This window comes from Leopardus geoffroyi, chromosome B1 (genome assembly GCF_018350155.1).
Source record: "Leopardus geoffroyi isolate Oge1 chromosome B1, O.geoffroyi_Oge1_pat1.0, whole genome shotgun sequence".
NCBI lineage: Eukaryota > Metazoa > Chordata > Mammalia > Carnivora > Felidae > Leopardus > Leopardus geoffroyi.
Genome location: NC_059327.1, coordinates 14,355,715 through 14,373,519, shown reverse-complemented (window position 1 = coordinate 14,373,519; position 17,805 = coordinate 14,355,715). Strand labels below are relative to the sequence as shown.

The 17,805-nt window shown below is 41.7% G+C and overlaps 1 protein-coding gene across 9 annotated transcripts; it reads left to right on the top strand.

The window, feature by feature from the left end:
- The first annotated feature begins 63 nt into the window (after window positions 1-63).
- Window positions 64-17,582, top strand: RWDD4 (RWD domain containing 4). Of its 9 annotated transcripts, XM_045452773.1 has the most exons (8): window positions 64-376; window positions 3,037-3,117; window positions 8,295-8,404; window positions 8,488-8,635; window positions 10,475-10,592; window positions 12,859-12,908; window positions 13,043-13,045; window positions 15,625-16,502. In XM_045452773.1, exons 1-8 carry the CDS (start codon window positions 353-355, stop codon window positions 15,655-15,657), a joined length of 567 nt encoding a protein of 188 aa, XP_045308729.1. In that variant the 5' UTR covers window positions 64-352; the 3' UTR covers window positions 15,658-16,502. The 9 variants fall into 9 exon arrangements, with proteins under 9 accessions (XP_045308729.1, XP_045308703.1, XP_045308693.1 ...); XM_045452747.1 differs by lacking the exons at window positions 13,043-13,045; window positions 15,625-16,502 and adding an exon at window positions 17,249-17,582; XM_045452737.1 differs by lacking the exons at window positions 13,043-13,045; window positions 15,625-16,502 and adding an exon at window positions 17,249-17,582 and having other exon boundaries at window positions 8,467-8,635.
- The last annotated feature ends 223 nt before the right edge of the window (window positions 17,583-17,805 follow it).

Genomic DNA, 17,805 nt, shown 5'->3' with positions numbered 1-17,805 from the left:
AGCAGGAAATAGGGGCGGGGAGAGAAGGAGCCAATAGGAGAAGCGAGGAGGGGGAGGAGGCGGGGCTTCTGACGCTACCGCCCGGCAGCAGCGCTCCAGTCTCCCCGGCGCCCCACCCTCGGCGGCCTCGGGCTCCCCGCCCACAGACCCCCCCCTCCCCCCCCCCCCCGCTACAGGCGGCTTCACGTTGCCCGAAGGCCGGGGGCGCGCGTGACTCTCGTCCGCAGTGCGAGGGGTGTGCCTCCCGCAGCCCAGGGCGCGGAAGCGGGAGGACGCCCGGGGCTGGGAGCCGCTGCTCTCGCTTTCTCGTCGTCGCGCACGTCCTCCCGGGACGCGTCCCGTGACCGGCGCGATGAGCGCCAACGAGGACCAGGAGGTGAGTCCCCCTGGCCGGGTTCCCCTTTCCCCCGCGCTGGCGCGGTGCCTCGGCTCCGAGGGAGGGCGACTGACCTCGCGAGGCCCGGCTGCGACCCGGTTCCGGGACGAGCGCCCCCGCACGTGCCTTCGCCCCTCTGCAGCGCACAGAGCCTGGCTGGGGTGCCCCAAGTTGACCGGTGTCCTGGTGGGGGGGCTGGGGGGGTGCAGGCGCGCGGGAAGGGGAAGGGTTAGCTTCTGCCTCCGCTCCTCCCACCCCATCTCAGTTTTGCAAGCCCGGGGGGGGGGGGGTGGCCCCACGCCTCCTTAATAACAAGGATGAGTGTCCTTGGTTGGCGACCCAGTGCTCTCGGCTCACCTTCAGTCCTCAAGGTTCTTGTTGTAGCGCTTGTGTACTGAGTTACATTGTTTGGAATCTGATCACTTTTAAACTTTCAAGTGTATTGGCCGGTAGGGAGAGGCTTCCCTGAGTTAGTTAAATTTCTGGTGGAGGAAGATAATGACACTGGTTTCTGGCCTTATTGTTTGGTGGCATCATTTATCCATCTGGTGGTTGTCCAGTGGAAACGAAGTCTATTTTGAGCATACACGTGCCACCTGAATCGTATGGTTTGTGCTCAGATATTTCTCGTGAAACGCCACGTCGACGTTGAATCATATGATCAGGGAGTAACACAGGTCATCTCTAGGGGAACCTTCTCTAGCTGGGTCGTGTGTACAGATGGAAAAGAGTTGGCGGGGGCAAAGTGAACGCCCCAGGGCTGCGCAGTGAGCTTGTGGGTAGACTCAGGACTGGAATCCGAGTCTCCCAGGTACGCAATTCACTCTTCATTTAGAATATATTTCTTGAAAGGTGGCACTTTCCATGATAGATGTGGTAGTCTCTCTGGACTGGAAGTTACCTGTAAAGGACCCCAATGTCCAACAAGCTAATTGATATGTGAATCCCTTCGAAACCGTTCTTGCCTGGTGAGTTTCTAAGCGGAGGCATGAAAAAGTTGGTACTGTGAACCATGGAGCATAAAATGTAACGTTTCTCCAAGTCTGGCCCAGGGAGCAAGGCTTAGAACCTTTGGGGTGGTTGTTAGACAATCGGAAGCCTGTACTTTGCCTGGAATTTACCGACCTGGAATTCCTGGGGAGCCCAGAGATCTCTATTTTATTTTATTTTATTTTATTTTAATTTATTTATTTTTGGGACAGAGAGAGACAGAGCATGAACGGGGGAGGGGCAGAGAGAGAGGGAGACACAGAATCGGAAACAGGCTCCAGGCTCCGAGCCATCAGCCCAGAGCCTGACGCGGGGCTCGAACTCCCGGACCGCGGGATCGTGACCTGGCTGAAGTCGGACGCTCAACCGACTGCGCCACCCAGGCGCCCCGAGATCTCTATTTTAATAATAGAATTCCATGCTTCTTCCACGTGACTGACTTCCACATCTTTGAAGACAGTTTTCTGCCCAGTTTTTCCCATGTCCTGTTCTCATACGCAGTGGTTCCTTTCAGCTTTTCTCCATATGTCCATTCTTTTTGTTCTTTCACTCTCCTGGAATCGTGTCTGTGCACAGATTACGTTTATTTGTGTCCTGTTTTCTACAGGTAGTTCCTGTCAACTACAACCCTTTAAGTGCCGTGTACAAAGCAATTAGTTTTTCATCCGCTGTTCGTTTGTTTAGGTGTCTGAGATAAATTCTTCCTCCCACCCTGTAAAGTTTCATGTGGTTAGATGGTTTTGCAAGGGTGTTCTGAATTCTTCTGCTACCAGCGCGATTCACTATCCCATCAAATTGTCATTCATAAACTTGCTAAGCCTGCCTTCAATTTTTGTTCCCGTCCTACTCCTTAGTTAAAATATGTGAAAGGATTAAGGGCAGGAGGAGGAGTACTAGATCTGAAATAAGGTTGTTGTTTCTGATCTAATCTCAGTTGCTCTTGAATCCAGTTTGAACTCCTGTATTTGTTTTCCTGTGAAGGTAGCAAGAGGTGTGTTGCCGAAACTCATGTGGGCCTTTCCCTGATGTGCCAGCCAAGTCACCCTCTCTAGGAAAGGGTGCTTCCATTTATCTTGCTGTTCATCCATTTGCCAATGCTCAGGGACTTCTTCTCTTTATTCCCCTGGGACCCCACGAACCGTTTCTTTAATAATCTGTTCTCAAATTTTGTCTATCTTAGTCTGTAGAATTCACGACACGCATCTTTTTGAAAAGTAAAATACATACCCAAGTGATGTCTTTCCTTGCTTCTCTTCTCGGGCGTTCATCAGTCATCACAAATGTGATGGAGTCCTCATCCGTCAGCCCACAGTGCTCTCAGAAATATTTCCAGGCAAGGATTATTAGTGACATTTTCTCTTGCAGTCCCTTTTGCGTCTTGGGTAGATCCTTGTCAACCTGTTTCTAGCCATCTTTTTTTTTTTTTTAAGTTCTTTCTGTTGTCCATTAATGTTTTTTCAAGTTTGGTAGTCTGGGGGAAGGATTAAAGTAACTATTAGTATTAATATTGTGTTACTATGTTGCACATGGACTGTATACATTGTATACAAATGTTATAAACATGGAAGGCGGCAAAAGGTAGCTACGTTTTACACAGTGGAGTGGTCTTGAGTGGAAACTAATCCATTTATACCACTAAGCAAAACTCACTTGATTCATTTTTTTTTCAGATGGAACTGGAAGCATTACGTTCTATTTATGAAGGAGACGAAAGCTTCCGGGAATTGAGTCCAGTTTCATTCCAGTACAGGGTAAGACGCGGCACAGACAGGAGCCCTTGCGACTGTTCCAGAAAAGGATGAAGCTAAGGGCACCTGGGTGTCTCAGTCAGTTAAGCTTCCCACTTCAGCTCAGGTCATGATCTTGCAGTTCGTGAGTTCCAGCCCCGCGTCGGGCTCTCTGCTGGCAGCTCGGAGCCCGGAGCCTGTTTTGGATTCTGTGTCTCCCTCTCTCTCTGTCCCTCCCCTGCTCACACTCTGTCTCTTTGTCTCTCAAAAATAAATAAACATTAAAAAAAAAAAAATTTTTTTATAAAAGATTGAAGCTTGCTAAAAATGCTGTGTGTTTTTGGGGCGCCTGGGTGGCGCAGTCGGTTAGGCGTCCGACTTCAGCCAGGTCACGATCTCGCGGTCCGTGAGTTCGAGCCCCGCGTCGGGCTCTGGGCTGATGGCTCAGAGCCTGGAGCCTGTTTCCGATTCTGTGTCTCCCTCTCTCTCTGCCCCTCCCCCGTTCATGCTCTGTCTCTCTCTGTCCCAAAAATGAATAAACGTTGAGAAATTCTTCTTTCAAAAAAAAAAAAAAAAATGCTGTGTGTTTTTTTTTAATGATTTTGTATTTTGAATTTAGTGGTTTAAATTTATTACATCTTTGAGTTTTCCAAAGCATTTGAATGAAAGCTTCACACCGTGACATCAGTTATTTGTAACTTTTAAAAACAATTTGGAAACTTTTTCTGAATTTTTAAAATTTTTTTATTTTTTCAAGTTTATTTATTTTGAGAGAGAGAGAGAGAGAATGAGTGGGAGAGGGCAGAGAGAGAGAGAGAGAGAGAGAGAGAAGGAATCCCAAGCAAGCTCCATGCTGTCAGCGCAGAGCCCCACAAGGGGCTCGAACCCACGAATCTGAGGTCATGACCTGAGCCAAAATCTAGAGTTGGAGGCTTCACCAACTGTGCGAACCAGGTGCCCCAATTCAGAAACTTTTAAAAATCAAGATAAATTTGTTTTTATTATGACAGAATCATCAAATGTTAGAAATGGAAGAACCCTTGGAAATTATATGATTTTGCCTTCTAATCTTAAAGATAATTTTTCTCAGTCATAGCTTCCTAAGCTTTCCAAGCTGATCCTGATAAATACTAGATTTAAAATCTGGGTCTCTAATCCAAATCTAGAATTATTTTTACTACCTTATGATATAGTCAAGAAAAGTTGATATTTTCCTAATTCCATATAATCAATATGTGTGAATATTTTTTACATTATGTGTTATGTCAATCTTTCTCTAAAAGGGAGTTTGCTTATAACTGTTTCCAACATGAAACAGTACCAGTATCTTATTTTGTAAATAAATAACGTAAAAACCACTTATCCAGATGATTATAAGTGGTAGTAATATGAGAAAGTTTTTTTGTAAAAGATTTACAGTTATTTGCATCATCATCTAAAGTAAGTTAAGACAATAAATACATAATTCTAGACATCACAGGAAATAGATTATCTATAATTACTTTCTTTAGATATTCTCCCCTCTGCTCCACTCCTCTTGATTCCCTTTCAAGCTCAGTAATTCTTAGGCCACTCCATGGATAGGAAGACGAAAGACTTTGAATAGCCAAGGTTAACAATGGAGTTAAGTCCTAGACCTTCAATTTGAATCCGCCTGCCTGCCCAGACTTCCCCAATAACTGCCACTCTCCCCTTAGCAAATGGGAGACTGAGAATTGCCCCATCCTTTCCTAAATATCCGTATTAACAACAGCAGCTACTCGTTGAGCAGTGTATGGAATGTGCATGTGTCCTACAGGATGGATTTAAAGGGAATAAAAAGTGAGGTTTAGAAACCTTGTCTGTTGTGACAGTCGGAGGACAAGGGCACGGTCCTGGCCGGGTTATAGTCAGACCCCTCACTCAGTTCCTGTGCAGACTGGTTTAGTAGCCTGCTGAGCAGTTCTTCCCTTCTGGTTCTGTCCTCAGCTTCCCTCAGCACCTCCCCACTAGTCCTTTCTCAGACTACTAGTTAGCTCTCTGAGACATGTAATTAGTTACCCCAGCCCTTCTTTTAAAAAGGTTTCTCCTGCCTATAGAATAAGGATGAAATGCCTTAGCTTGACACTCAAGTCCCTTCTGTTTGCCCCACACTGCCTCTCCAGATTTTCCCAGCCACCACTGTCCATTAGCCATAGTAGCCTGTGGAACATTTCTCTGCGTTAAAAAAATTTTTTTTTTAAGTTTATTTATTCTTGAGAAAGAGAGAGAGAAACAGAGTGCGAGCGAGGGAGGGGCAGAGAGAGAGACGCACACAGAATCCGAAGCAGGCTCCAGGCTCTGAGCTGTCAGCACACAGCCCAACGCGGGACTGGAACTCATGAACCACGAGATCGTGACCTGAGCTGAAGTCAGACGCTTAACCGACTGAGCCACCCAGGTGCTCCTCCTGCATTTTTAATACCGTGCCCATGGACACATCATTTGCTCTTCCCCTCACCTCACATCCCTCATCCAGCCTTCTTCTCCTTTAATCCCTATCTCGGGCTCCTCTGTGATGTATTTGGGCCATGTCTCCTAGCCGTTGACTTTAAAGCCGAACTGGCCATCCCCCGTGTCTTCATACTTTGTTCCATCCCCTTAAACGTTTAATCATGATGCAGTTTGGTGAATTACCTAAACATCTGCCCCCCCTTGAAGACAGGCGTGGTCTTGTCTCTATCTTTGCATCTTCCATACCTAGCACTGCAGGAGGCATGTGGCACATTGTTTACATGCACCTTGAAAAAGGACTCAGTGCATAAAGCAAGTAATTTTCATCACTTTTTTTTATCATCTCTGCATTTGAAACACAAGCATAAACCAAGTATGTAATCAACTTACATAGGTGAATATCAACAGAGCCCTAAGTTTGACATAATTTCTAAGCCTCACCTTATATTGCTGTGTCTTGTGATTGAGGAGGAGGGGAAGGAAATAAAAATGTAGTGGTCAGAGAGTGAAGGTAAATCAAATAACAATTTGGGATGAAATTTTTTTAATCTGTTGCTATTGTCTAAAAATAAATATTAAAAAAACCCCAACATACATACTAAAAGTATTACAGTGGAAATTAGCATAGCTTTGCGCAAGGAGATGCTGATTTGTGAGTTACTCCATAGTAGTATTGGAAAATCACCATTTTGGGGCACCTAGGTGGCTTAGTTGGTTGAGTGTCCAACTCTTGATTTCAGCTCAAGTCATGATCCCAGGGTCGTGGGATCAAGCCGTGTGTGGGGCTCTGTGCTGAACATGGACCCTGCTTGGGATTCTCTCTGTCTCTCCCTCTGCCCCTCTCCCCCACTTGTGCACATGTGCGCTCACTCTCTTTCTTTCTCAAGTAAATAAGTTAATTAATTTTTAAAAATCACCATTTTGCTGCTGCCAGCACAATGATGGTGTCAGGCAAGGATCATTAATGGATGCTAAAACCTTTGGGTGAGAAGATGTTGCGAGACAATATATTCACGTGGTTTTGTAGTGTCACCCCACAGATTACTTCTTAATTACAAAATGGAAAAGATACCTTTACATTGAAGAGATTTGGAGAATATCACCTTAACCAAGTGATCGAGCTTAGTATCACCAGTGACGATTCCAGAAGATCTTATGTGCCTCCTTATGTGATGCTATGGGAATATACCACAGCACCTGCACAGTATCCTTACCAAAATATTTAATCGGACTTGGAATAGAGGAAACAATCAGTCCTGATCTGGGAACATTATACAAGAAAACTGCCCTTGGTTATTTTTGTCATGAAAGATATTTAAAAGGCAGACAGGGTGGCTGGGTACTGTTCTAAATTAAAGCAGGATTTGAAATTTGGCAGCCAAATGTAATCCATGATCCTTAATGCATTACAGATTTACGGGTTGAGGAGGTGGTTCATTAAAGACACTTTAGATATGATTGGGGAACTTCTTAGATGGATTACGAATTAGATGATATTTCTGTATCAATGTTGAATTTCTTGGGTGTGATAATGGTAGTGTGGTTATAAAGGAAAACGTCCTTGTTTTTAGGATACTCTACCCAATAAATATTTCAGGATGTTTCACCATGTCTTACTTTCAAAGAGTTCAACAAAAAACAGAGGAAAACAAGCCACCCGCCTGGGGCCAGGGGTTGGTTCCGTAGTGGAAAGGAAGAAAGGGAAATGGATGGAAGCAGAGGTATTTGGTGAATAAGGTACATGTCAAGGAGTGCTCGTCGTCTTATTCTAGTTTCTCTGCGAGATTAACATTTTTCCAAGTGAAAAGTAGGGGCGAGCAAAAGAAATAAAAAAGACATCTTTACTCAGGTGAAGGGGGTCAAAAGTTACAGACTTCCAGTTAGAAAAAAGTAAGTAAGGGAAATGTAACGTTCAGCATGGTGACTCTAGTTCAGAGTATCGTATTATATATTTGAAGGTTGGTAAGAGAGTGGATCTTGAAAGTTCTCACCCAGCCTAAGGCATTCCTAAACCTTATCTCTTTGCCTTTTTTCTCTAAATTTTACATTTCATTTTCTGGTCTCTTGGAATTGGGCTAATGTGTAGCAATTCACTTGTTCTTGATGCCTTTTATGATTTGGCAATTAGAAAACTTCAGACAAAGATGAAGGGTTTCAGCTTGGTTTATTATTTTTGTCCATTCCCTTCCTGTCCCCCACAGTTGATGTCTGCCTTCAAAAAGTTTTGATGATGGGGCGCCTGGGTGGCGCAGTCGGTTAAGCGTCCGACTTCAGCCAGGTCACGATCTCGCGGTCCGTGAGTTCGAGCCCCGCGTCAGGCTCTGGACTGATGGCTCAGAGCCTGGAGCCTGTTTCCGATTCTGTGTCTCCCTCTCTCTCTGCCCCTCCCCTGTTCATGCTCTGTCTCTCTCTGTCCCAAAAATAAATAAACGTTGAAAAAAAAAAAATTAAAAAAAAAAAAAGTTTTGATGAGACAAAAATTATGTAAGACAGTCTCGGTACTGGGAAAAGCTGAAGGTCTGTCTGGAGAGACAGGCCGTGAACATCAAAAGTCAGACTCTATTCATACGGCCCTCAACTCCTACAAGTCCCGTACTCCTGAACTTTTCAAAATACTACATTTCTGACCTGATCGTGAGCACTGGCAATAATTCATCATTTAAAAAGTCATAGTAAATATTCTGTCTTTGTATCACTTTTTACAAGCCTAAGATTTCCCTTTTCTTCAGATAGGTGAAAATGGCGATCCCAAAGCCTTCTTAATAGAGATTTCCTGGACAGAAACATATCCCCAAACACCTCCAATTATATCTATGAACGCTTTTTTTAACAACACCATGTGAGTAGTGTTTTGTTCTCATTGTTTTTTTGTAACACTCCCCCTTACTTTTTTCTCAGCAGTGTATTTCTTGTGCATTGTAGATCATCAGCTGTAAAGCAGAGCATATTAGCCAAGTTACAGGAAGCAGTGGAAATTCATCTCGGGACCGCCATGACCTACACATTGTTTGAATATGCCAAGGACAATAAAGAGCAGTTCATGGAGAATCACCACCCCATTAATTCTACGGTGAGCTTGTGATTAGTTTGGGTCAGGTTTTGTTGTTGTTGTTTTGGTTTCACTCTGCTACTAATTAATCTTTACTGGTTACTGTTTTTTTTAATTGGAAGGAAATTTTGTGTTAGATTTTTTTTTAACGTTTTATCTATTTTTGAGACAGAGACACAGTGCGAGAGCTGGGGAGGGGCAGAGAGAGAGAGGGAGACACAGAACCCAAAGCAGGCTCCAGGCTCTGAGCTATCAGCACGGGGCCCGACGCGGGACTCGAACTCACAAACGGCGAGATCATGACCTGTGCCAAAGTCAGCCGCTTAACCGACTGAGCTACCCAGGCACCCCGATTTTGTGTTAGATTTAAAATGAGTTACATCTGAGTTAAATAAGAATAATGAATTTTAGATTTCTTGGTATTTATTTAACTTCAAAAATGAAATTGTATCCCCTAGATCTTACCCTTCATATAAGACTTCATGTGCCTGCCCAAACAGATACTGTTGGGGCACCCGGGTGGCTCAGTCGGTTAATCGTCTGACTCTTGACTTTGGCGCAGGTCATGGTCTTGTGGTTTGTGAGTTTGAGCCCCACATCAGTCTCTGCCCTGAGAGTGTAGAGTCTGCTTGAGATCATGTCTCCTTCTCCCTCTGCCCCTCCTGCATTCTCTCTCTCTTGCTCTGTCTCTTGCAAAACTAAATAAACTTTAAAAAAAAAAAAAAAAAAAAAGGAATGTTATAAAAAAAAAGAGAGAGACATTGTTGAACCAAGTATTTTTTTTAATTTATTTAATGTTTTCATAAAGATTATAGAGGATTCTTATGTAGCACTAAGATACATGTGAAATTACTTTCTTCATGAGGCAAATTTAGTTGTAGATAGTCTTGCCACAGTTCACTTTGAAGTTGGTGCAAGCTTAAAGAGACTTCATTAAGAGTGTTTTAGGAAATAATCATCTTTCATGATCTTAAGCATCTACATATTAGACCCCTTTGCACCAAGTCATGTGCTTAAAGAATTTTAGCGGTTGGGATCCGTCAAGTTTGGTGAACCAAACTGTAAGCTGTTTGACAGCAAAGGCTGCATGTCTTCTACTTGAGCAATCCTGGCTTCCACATTCCTAACAGAACACGGAAGAACAAGGAGGGCAGCTAGAGAGGCCATCGGGCAGGGCAGCAAAGCTTATGGCCTGCGGGTCAGACCACGTGGCCTGGAAAACCCTCCCTGCACTGCTTGCTATGTGATGTGACTTCTCTCGGTGGGAGGAAGGAGGCAGATGTGTTAACCTCACTAGGCTCGATTTATTCATTTGTAAAAGTGGGGATTATAACGGCATCTACCTCGTAAGATTGCAGTAAGGATCAGATGAGTACTATACGTACATCATTTACAGCAATGCTTGGCAACTAGGAAGCATTTTAAATTGTGTGGATCACACTCTGACTGCATGAATCCAAATTGAAATCTTTTTCTTCGTTTCTTCAGAGAATCAGGATTTTCTCGGTAGGCACATGCGATTTTCCTAAAGATCTATTTAAATTTCCAAATAAAGCAAATCGATTGAATTGTGAAATTACCTTAGTATTTTAGAGCTTCAATGTGATACTGGTGTCAGATCTTCTTTCTCGGGACCTGGTTATAATAATTGAGCTAATATTATGTAAGCCCTTCTATGTGAACTTTTGGAAGAGTGACATCAATGTGCTAATGACACCTGCCCTAATAAATGAATATTGTAATACAGGGTTCTTTTACTTCATAAATCTAAAAATTGTCAACTCACTTGTGGATGTGGCCATATTTAGTGTAATTCAATAAGTTTTAAGGCATTGGTATAGGAATTATTTTTTTTTCTAGATACCCATAAGCAGTATCATCTCCGTTGAAACTCCTAATACAGCCCCATCAAGTAAGAAAAAAGACAAAAAAGAACAACTTTCAAAAGCTCAGAAACGTAAGCTGGCAGATAAAACAGGTTTGTGTTTGTTTTTGTTTTTTTAGTAACACAGATAAATAGGTTGCTTTTTAATATGATATGAGTGTTTAATCAGTATATTTAGGTTTAGAAGAGAAGGTCTCGTCTCTTCATTCTTGGAACATTTGGATCAGACACTGTCTTGGGTCACGGATATATATTGAAAATATTTACCACTAATTCACCACCAGACATCACCAGGTGAGGAGAAGGTAACTGAGCGGCAAAATAACCACAAATGAGTCTTGAGACTGAGAAACAGCAGAATAGCATAGCAAAGTGGGTCCAACTCGTACCCTTCTCCACATGTTGGGATTTTCCTATTTGCTTATCTCTATGGGAGACACGTGTAGTACTCAAATTATTTTGAACTCTAGCTTTCGTTTGAAATGAAGTTTGGTATACCATTCAGTCTTTGCACAAATAAATGGTTTAATGCTTTTGTCTGTACTCAATTCATTTTTTACAGCTACAGTAAGATTTAAGAACAGAATTCCTGTGTCTACTAAAGCAGAGTCCTTTTGTGTGCACCTTTAGAAGAGAGTTCTAAATTCTAGCTCATACCATCAATAATGTTTGATCTCTTTATTTAACCTGAAAGTTTGCAAATTGGTATCAGTCCGTAAACTTTTTTCTGGTTAATAACAATGAGGACATTACCGTGGATGCATATAAACATTTGTATACATATATACAAGTGTGTCCATGTGTACATATGTCTGTACGTGTGTGTGTGTGTGTGTGTGTGTGTGTGTGTGTGTGTTATTGATATAAGGTTACAAGTCGCCCTTCATTGAGAGGAACTGACCCTTGTACTTTGGTGAGGAAGTTTAAAATAATGCCCTTTCTTTTACAAAGTGATGGCAGTTTTTTGGTTGTTGATGCTTTGTTTAACATCCTGCGTGACAGAATGAAAAGATCACGACCCTGTGCTGGCCCTCAAGATACATTTTTGAAGTTGGAGTGGTTTGTAAAATAAAAAATCAGGGAATCCATTATACCTAATGTCAGAGCAGAATTAAAGCATGAACAACTGAAGCAGTGGATTGTTAGCTGTTGTAATCTGTTCTCTAGAATTTTAATCTCTTTTTTAAGCTGTAGCATTTCTGTTGGTTCATCACCTGTTGTTTTCATACATAATGACCTATGATCATTCCCTTTCATTAATAGTTCCCTATCTCCATCTTTTTCGTGACGTCCACCTAAAAGGGATTATCTTTCTATAGTTATGGTATAGGAGTTTGGGACCTGGATTCTAAATAAAACTTGAATAGGACAGTCATGGCGCTGTGGGTAAGTTTTAGTTACCCACATTGGTGCCCTGCCCCCATGCCCCGTATACCCAGTAAACAGTGGGATAAGATTCTTACTGACACGAAGGAGGAAAGAAGTATTAGCATCTAAAATTGAGCTCCACTAATATTGCCTCTGTCCTATAAGAATCATGAGGCTAGTGTCTACTTCCCTGTGTAAAATTAATGTACTGGTTTTGAATGCAGATTTTGAAGATTCCATAAAATGAGATGTATATAGATATATCGAGCATACAGGAAATCAAGCCATGTTAAATTAAAACACTTTTATATTGTATTTATTAAACGATTCTTCAAGTTTAAATATTCTGTCACAAGAACGAAATCGCTTTGTGAACTATAAATTCTTACATAAAGTTTGAGCTTGTTTTCAAGTGCTCCCAATAGATTAAAGGCCTGTCAGATTAAACAATGTTAGATGAAATAAGTCATATTTTCTCAGACCACAAAAGTTAATAAAGAAGTTGCCCGGGCCTCCTCTTAGTCTTGGGGCTGGACATTTGTTTACAAGGTCTCTTGTCTTGAGCCTAGCTCCCTAGTGTGAAACACGCCCGAAGCAGCAAAGTAACACAACTCCTTACTTTAAATAAGTAGTGACCTTATAGAAAGCAAATAAAATTGTACAAGTGCATGAAACTAATAAATTGATTAGCTCCTCTTTCTGGCTTTTCTAACTCACCTCCATATTTTTTCCCCCTTAGTATCAGGTTTTGTCTTGAATGAAATGGGGTAAATGTGAAAAGGGAGTACATCGAATTGCTTTGCCAGTATCCCCGGCAGAGCCGTGCTCCCAATTCCCAGTGATGTTACACTAGCTTTCTCACTTCATAATATGTGATTTAAATTTTAATTTGTTGCATGGGATAGTGTGCAAAAGCTGATTTATTCAAATGGTAATTAATTTAAAAATTAGTGCTTGGTCTTGGAAGTAAAGTCCCTATTTTCTCTTCTAGATCACAAAGGACAGCTTCCCCGAGGATGGAACTGGGTTGACGTGGTGAAGGTACGTAACGCGTATAATCTAAGCCTCAGACAGTTGTTACGATTATGCCGTCAAATAATGAAACTCATATCTTCCATTCTTTCCCCCTCCACCTTTGAATTTTACTGGGATGGCTGTTTCCTTTTTTACTTCAGCATGTAAGTATTTTTGAAATATCCTTCGCGTTCTTTTCTTTCCTACACCTTCAGTTTTAGATTTTCTTTTTTTAAATAATGGAAAATGTGAAGAACTAAGTTATGAGTACGCTAAAGTATGACTTTACGTAACTACCTCTGAATAATGAATGTGCCTCACTGTGACTCTGAACTAGCAGGAGCGTGTATGGAAGCTGAAGAAACAAGTCATAGAAAGGAATGCTTTGATTTCTTAATAGAAATGAGGTTTTTGGGTTTTGGAGGGTTTGTCTGTTGTTGTTTGTTTGTTTGTTTGTTTGTTTGTTTGTTTAGAGCAAACCCTAGATGGGGTTTCCCATCATTGTCAACAAGAATTTTCTGTTTTTCTTGTTTAAAATCATTCACTTTTCACCTTGAAGTTTTTTGCCAACTTCTCTCCATTGTTTTTCTTGAGTTATTCGTAGTTTTAAATAAAGTGATACTTAGCACAGTAAGTTAATTCTCTCTGTAGGACTTCGTGAAATGAGTTTCGCATGACAATTAGTGCCACTGCTGCTGTGAGAAGTAATTGATATGATTCAAGAGTAGTTAAAGGTTAGGATTTTAGTGACCACCTACAAATACACGTAATGTATAAGCAGTATACTCTTAAAGTTTATGCGAAAGTCAGTCCTCTGGGCCGTGGGATACCTTTTCTATATAGAAACTGTTGAAAAGAAGCTTTGTGCTTCTAGAATCTAGTACAAAAATAGTCCCTGGGAGTAGGGAACCATGAGCTGCCATTGTAATAAAGAAGCGGTATGTCTTGTCCCCTTCCGGGGCAAGAGACTGACCGTACACAAGACGCCTGTATGGGAGCAGCTTCTCCAGCATCCTCTCACTTGCCCAGGCCCCTCCACCGATGCCTGCTGGGTACTGCGTGTCGTCCCAGGTGTGCTTGTAGGTACCTCACCAGCTCGGTCGTTTCCCTCTGCAGAATGCTTCATGCCTGAGAACGAGCTGTCTCCTAACTCAGAACAGAAGTGCCTCTTTTCAGGCAGCAGATCTCCCCGGAAACTGGGAAGACAAAATTGTCCGATTAATCCAAAATGGTCCCAGAGGGGGGGATAGTACCCCTCCTTCCCTAGCTCCGGAAATTTCGTTTTTTGTTTGTTTTTCAGAGAGTCCTCATTAATATAAATTAGAATTTCAAGAAACATAAAAGAAATGAAGATTTAAATAATCCAGCCATCTTAAGAGGGAGGTTCCCACCGAGGCATGGTTTGGACTCAGAAGCCATTAGCCCAAGTGTTGGAGACTAGTTGTTTCTAAGTGTGGTCTTTGGACCCCTAGAGGTCATAGAGGCTCCCTGGGGGTCTGCAAGGTCAAAACTATTTACATCTTAACATTAAGTGTTGTTCGTCCTTTTTCCGCGTTCTCTCACAAGTGGACGGTGGTATTTACCGGAGGCTGCGGGGAGTGTGATGGTGCCATCACTAATACTCTTCTGTTAGAGCACTAATAGAATGTGCGATTTTAGAGTCTTGTGTTTTCCAGAATTTTCTAAGGTAGTGAGTAGGTGTAGAATCTAAGTGTGTGTGTGTGTGTGCATTTTTACATGAAGTCAGTTTGTCCGTAATACTTGTACCATGTTCTTGTTAGCTGTTTTCCATGATACCTGCCGTACAGTAGAAGCAGATTTGCAAAAACCCAGCTGTCTTCTGTTGAGCTCAATGATAAAGAAGCTTACAAAAATGTAATACAACACTATTCTTCACATTAAGTTTTATTAGTTTTTTTAGAAAATGCAGTTTTTCGTTTAAGAAATGTTGTTCAGTTATCATGCAATGTGTTGATTGTTATTTTTTATATGAATTAAATTTATCAGTTTTAATTTCAAATGCAGTAGGTATCACCTACATTAAAAACAAGCTTTTTAAGATCCTCAAAGTGGAAAGAGGAGCTGGGGCCAGAATGTTTGAGAACTGCTACTCTTAGCAGTTTCTGCCTTTCACAGCCTCTCACATTCTCTGGGGTCCTCGGGCTTTGAGTTCAGTGGGGATTTCTTGGTGGCTGGGTCTTTATTCTGGTCAGAGTTGTGTGTGTGTCAGGCTTTGGGGACATCCCCCCTCCCCCCACACCTGGCGGCTTGCTAACTTCCTTGGATTGTTACAGAAAAGACTTGCAATTTAAGATTTGTATCACTTTTTTAAAACTGTACTTAATTTATGTGGGTTTTTTTTTTTTGCCACAGTTTTAAAAATTTTTAAAGTTTATGATTTGTGATAGAAAACAAAAATAGGAGAATATCATTCATTTTATAAATGGCACCTGTTTTGGTTCCAATTTATTTCTTGGAAAACTTTGAGGGATTCTCCCCCCCCCCCCCGCCCTTGATCTATTGAGGTTATATTTTTAATGAATCCTGTTTAAAGTAGCTGAGCCTCAAGATGAAAACTAGTTAAATATGGTGAAAGCTGTAGATGGTGTCAGTTACGTGAATCTTGTTGCGTGTTGTTCTATCAACTATAAATATTTATTTCTGATGTTGAGTGGAAGTAATGAACTAGCAGATAACATGATAGCTTCACCTTGTTGACGATGTCTTTTATCTTTTTTTATAGTTAAGCAAAACTGGCTCTAAAGATGATGAATAGTGCTTGGAGCTGGAGACAAAGGAAGAGCGTCCTTTAAAAAGTAAACTGGGTTCGGGTTCAAAATCCTTCGTTACTCTTTTCTGGTATTGAGGTGGCTTTTTATAAAAACAGAATTTTTTTTTTTTTTGTATGTTTCTTACGTGAAGAAATGTTTTAACCTGAAAGTTCGTGAAGAGATCTGGTTGTATGAGATTATTTTCACAAACTTGCCTTAATAAAAGGTGAAATGTTACCGTTTCGTATACCTTATAAAGATGGTTGAGCTTCGTAAATGGACAAAATGGGAAATAAGTAATCAAGGTGAATTTATATGATCTTATTCTAGTGGCTATGATATTTTTTAGAGGAGGCGGCAGCCCCTTGGAAACTCTCAGCCCGGTGGGGCAGAATGCCGAGTCCACGGTGTTTCTGCAGCACGGTCCTTACCAGTAGACTTCTCGTCTTAACAGTGTCTTTATCTCTTCTTTCTCTTAGTTACTGAAGCACCAATGGCTTCAGGGAAATCGAAATACTAGCATTTGAACGTTACACATAATATTCTTGGTAGTTTCTTCTTATTTCTCGAGGGTGCACTGCTTCCTTTTAGTAAATGAGCCTCTGTTTTACGCTTTTCTCTCGGTTTGGGTCCTGATGTTTGACCGTGAGAGTTCTCAGTGGTGTGTGGAATAGGAGAATATAAAAATAAATCTGCCAAATACACTCGAAAGCATTTGACTAGAAGTGCTGGTTCCCATTTAAAACGTCTCTCTTTGCTGCATATGCCAGGACGGAAGTAAAAATGCCTTACTAGTTAATTTTTGTATTGTCGGAGACCATGGTTTTAATAAATTCCTATTTATCTGCGACTGTGTGTTTCTAGTTGTCTGGTAACTGAGGTCTTCGAAGTGGTCTTAAAGCCACATTTCAAGTCTTGTTTCCCTTCAAGTATCTACATGGAATTCTCGGCCTGAGCATCTTTATCATAAGAGACATAGAAGTCTTTCAAATGCTGTATCATAGTTCATGCTTGATTGTTTTCAAAACCCCAAATAGGGAAACTATTAGTATAGCGTAAGCAGGAAGTTACTGGTGTGTGTGTGTGTGTGTGTGTGTGTGCGCGCGTGTGTGTGCGCATGCGCGCGCGCGTGCGTGTGTGTGTGTGTGTGTGTGTGTGTGTGTGTGTGTGTGATTTCCAGTGACTGCATTTGCTCCCCGGCTTTAAAACCCTAAGAACTGCTGCTGTATTGTCTGGAATGGTAGACTGTTGGTTCCTCAAGTTATACCCGTGCAGCTTGGGTCTGAGTTTTTAACAAATAATTAACTTTTAAAGATGTGTCTTCAGCATAAGAGCAGTTTGAGTTGTATCCCCGGCTTTCCCCGGGTTAATATTAGGCTCTGTTCAATCGTTTGAATTACAAAGTCAATACTGTGCAATCATGGTGAAGGAGTGTAATCTGATTTTCAAAAGCTGAATCACATTTCATATCTGGAAGTTATGTAATGGAAACAGTAAAATTTGAGACCACTGGCAAGACCACTGGAACATGCCATCTTTTGGGGGGGCTTGCGTGCGTGGTTTTGGTTGTGTTGATTTGTTGGCTTGTTTTTAAAGAAACTGAAACAGCTATATCCGCCAGTGGGACGAACTGTGTTTTGCTCTGAAGACCGTGACATCGTTCAGGCTCACATTGTGGCTCCTAGATGACAAAGAATAATGCTAGTTAAATGCCAATGAACTATTTTTACTCTTTTTATATGAACTGTACAAATTTGGGGGGTGATGGTGGCAGTGGTGCCTCTAACTACCTTCTGTGAAACACTTGAACTTTCTCATCTGTATTGCCATCATCTGTTTGACACCCCAGTATATTTTCTCAAAGTCTGTTCACCTGAAACTGTATGGAATGACATAATTGATAAGCAATAAAACCTGAACTACACGCTCATTTTTCTATGTGTTTTATTTCAAATCAATTGCGAGAGAATTGTTGATTTTACAGATTTGCACAGACTTAGGGTGTAAGATGTGCCCTCCTAGCAGATACTGTTTAAAATGCTGGGTTAAGAAGACATTTTGTAATGAGCTGACAAGAAGGTAGGGAGTACCCAGAGTCCAATAAATGAAGATTGGAAGCTTGAGGTTAAGAACAGCTTTGGTTTTTACAGAGT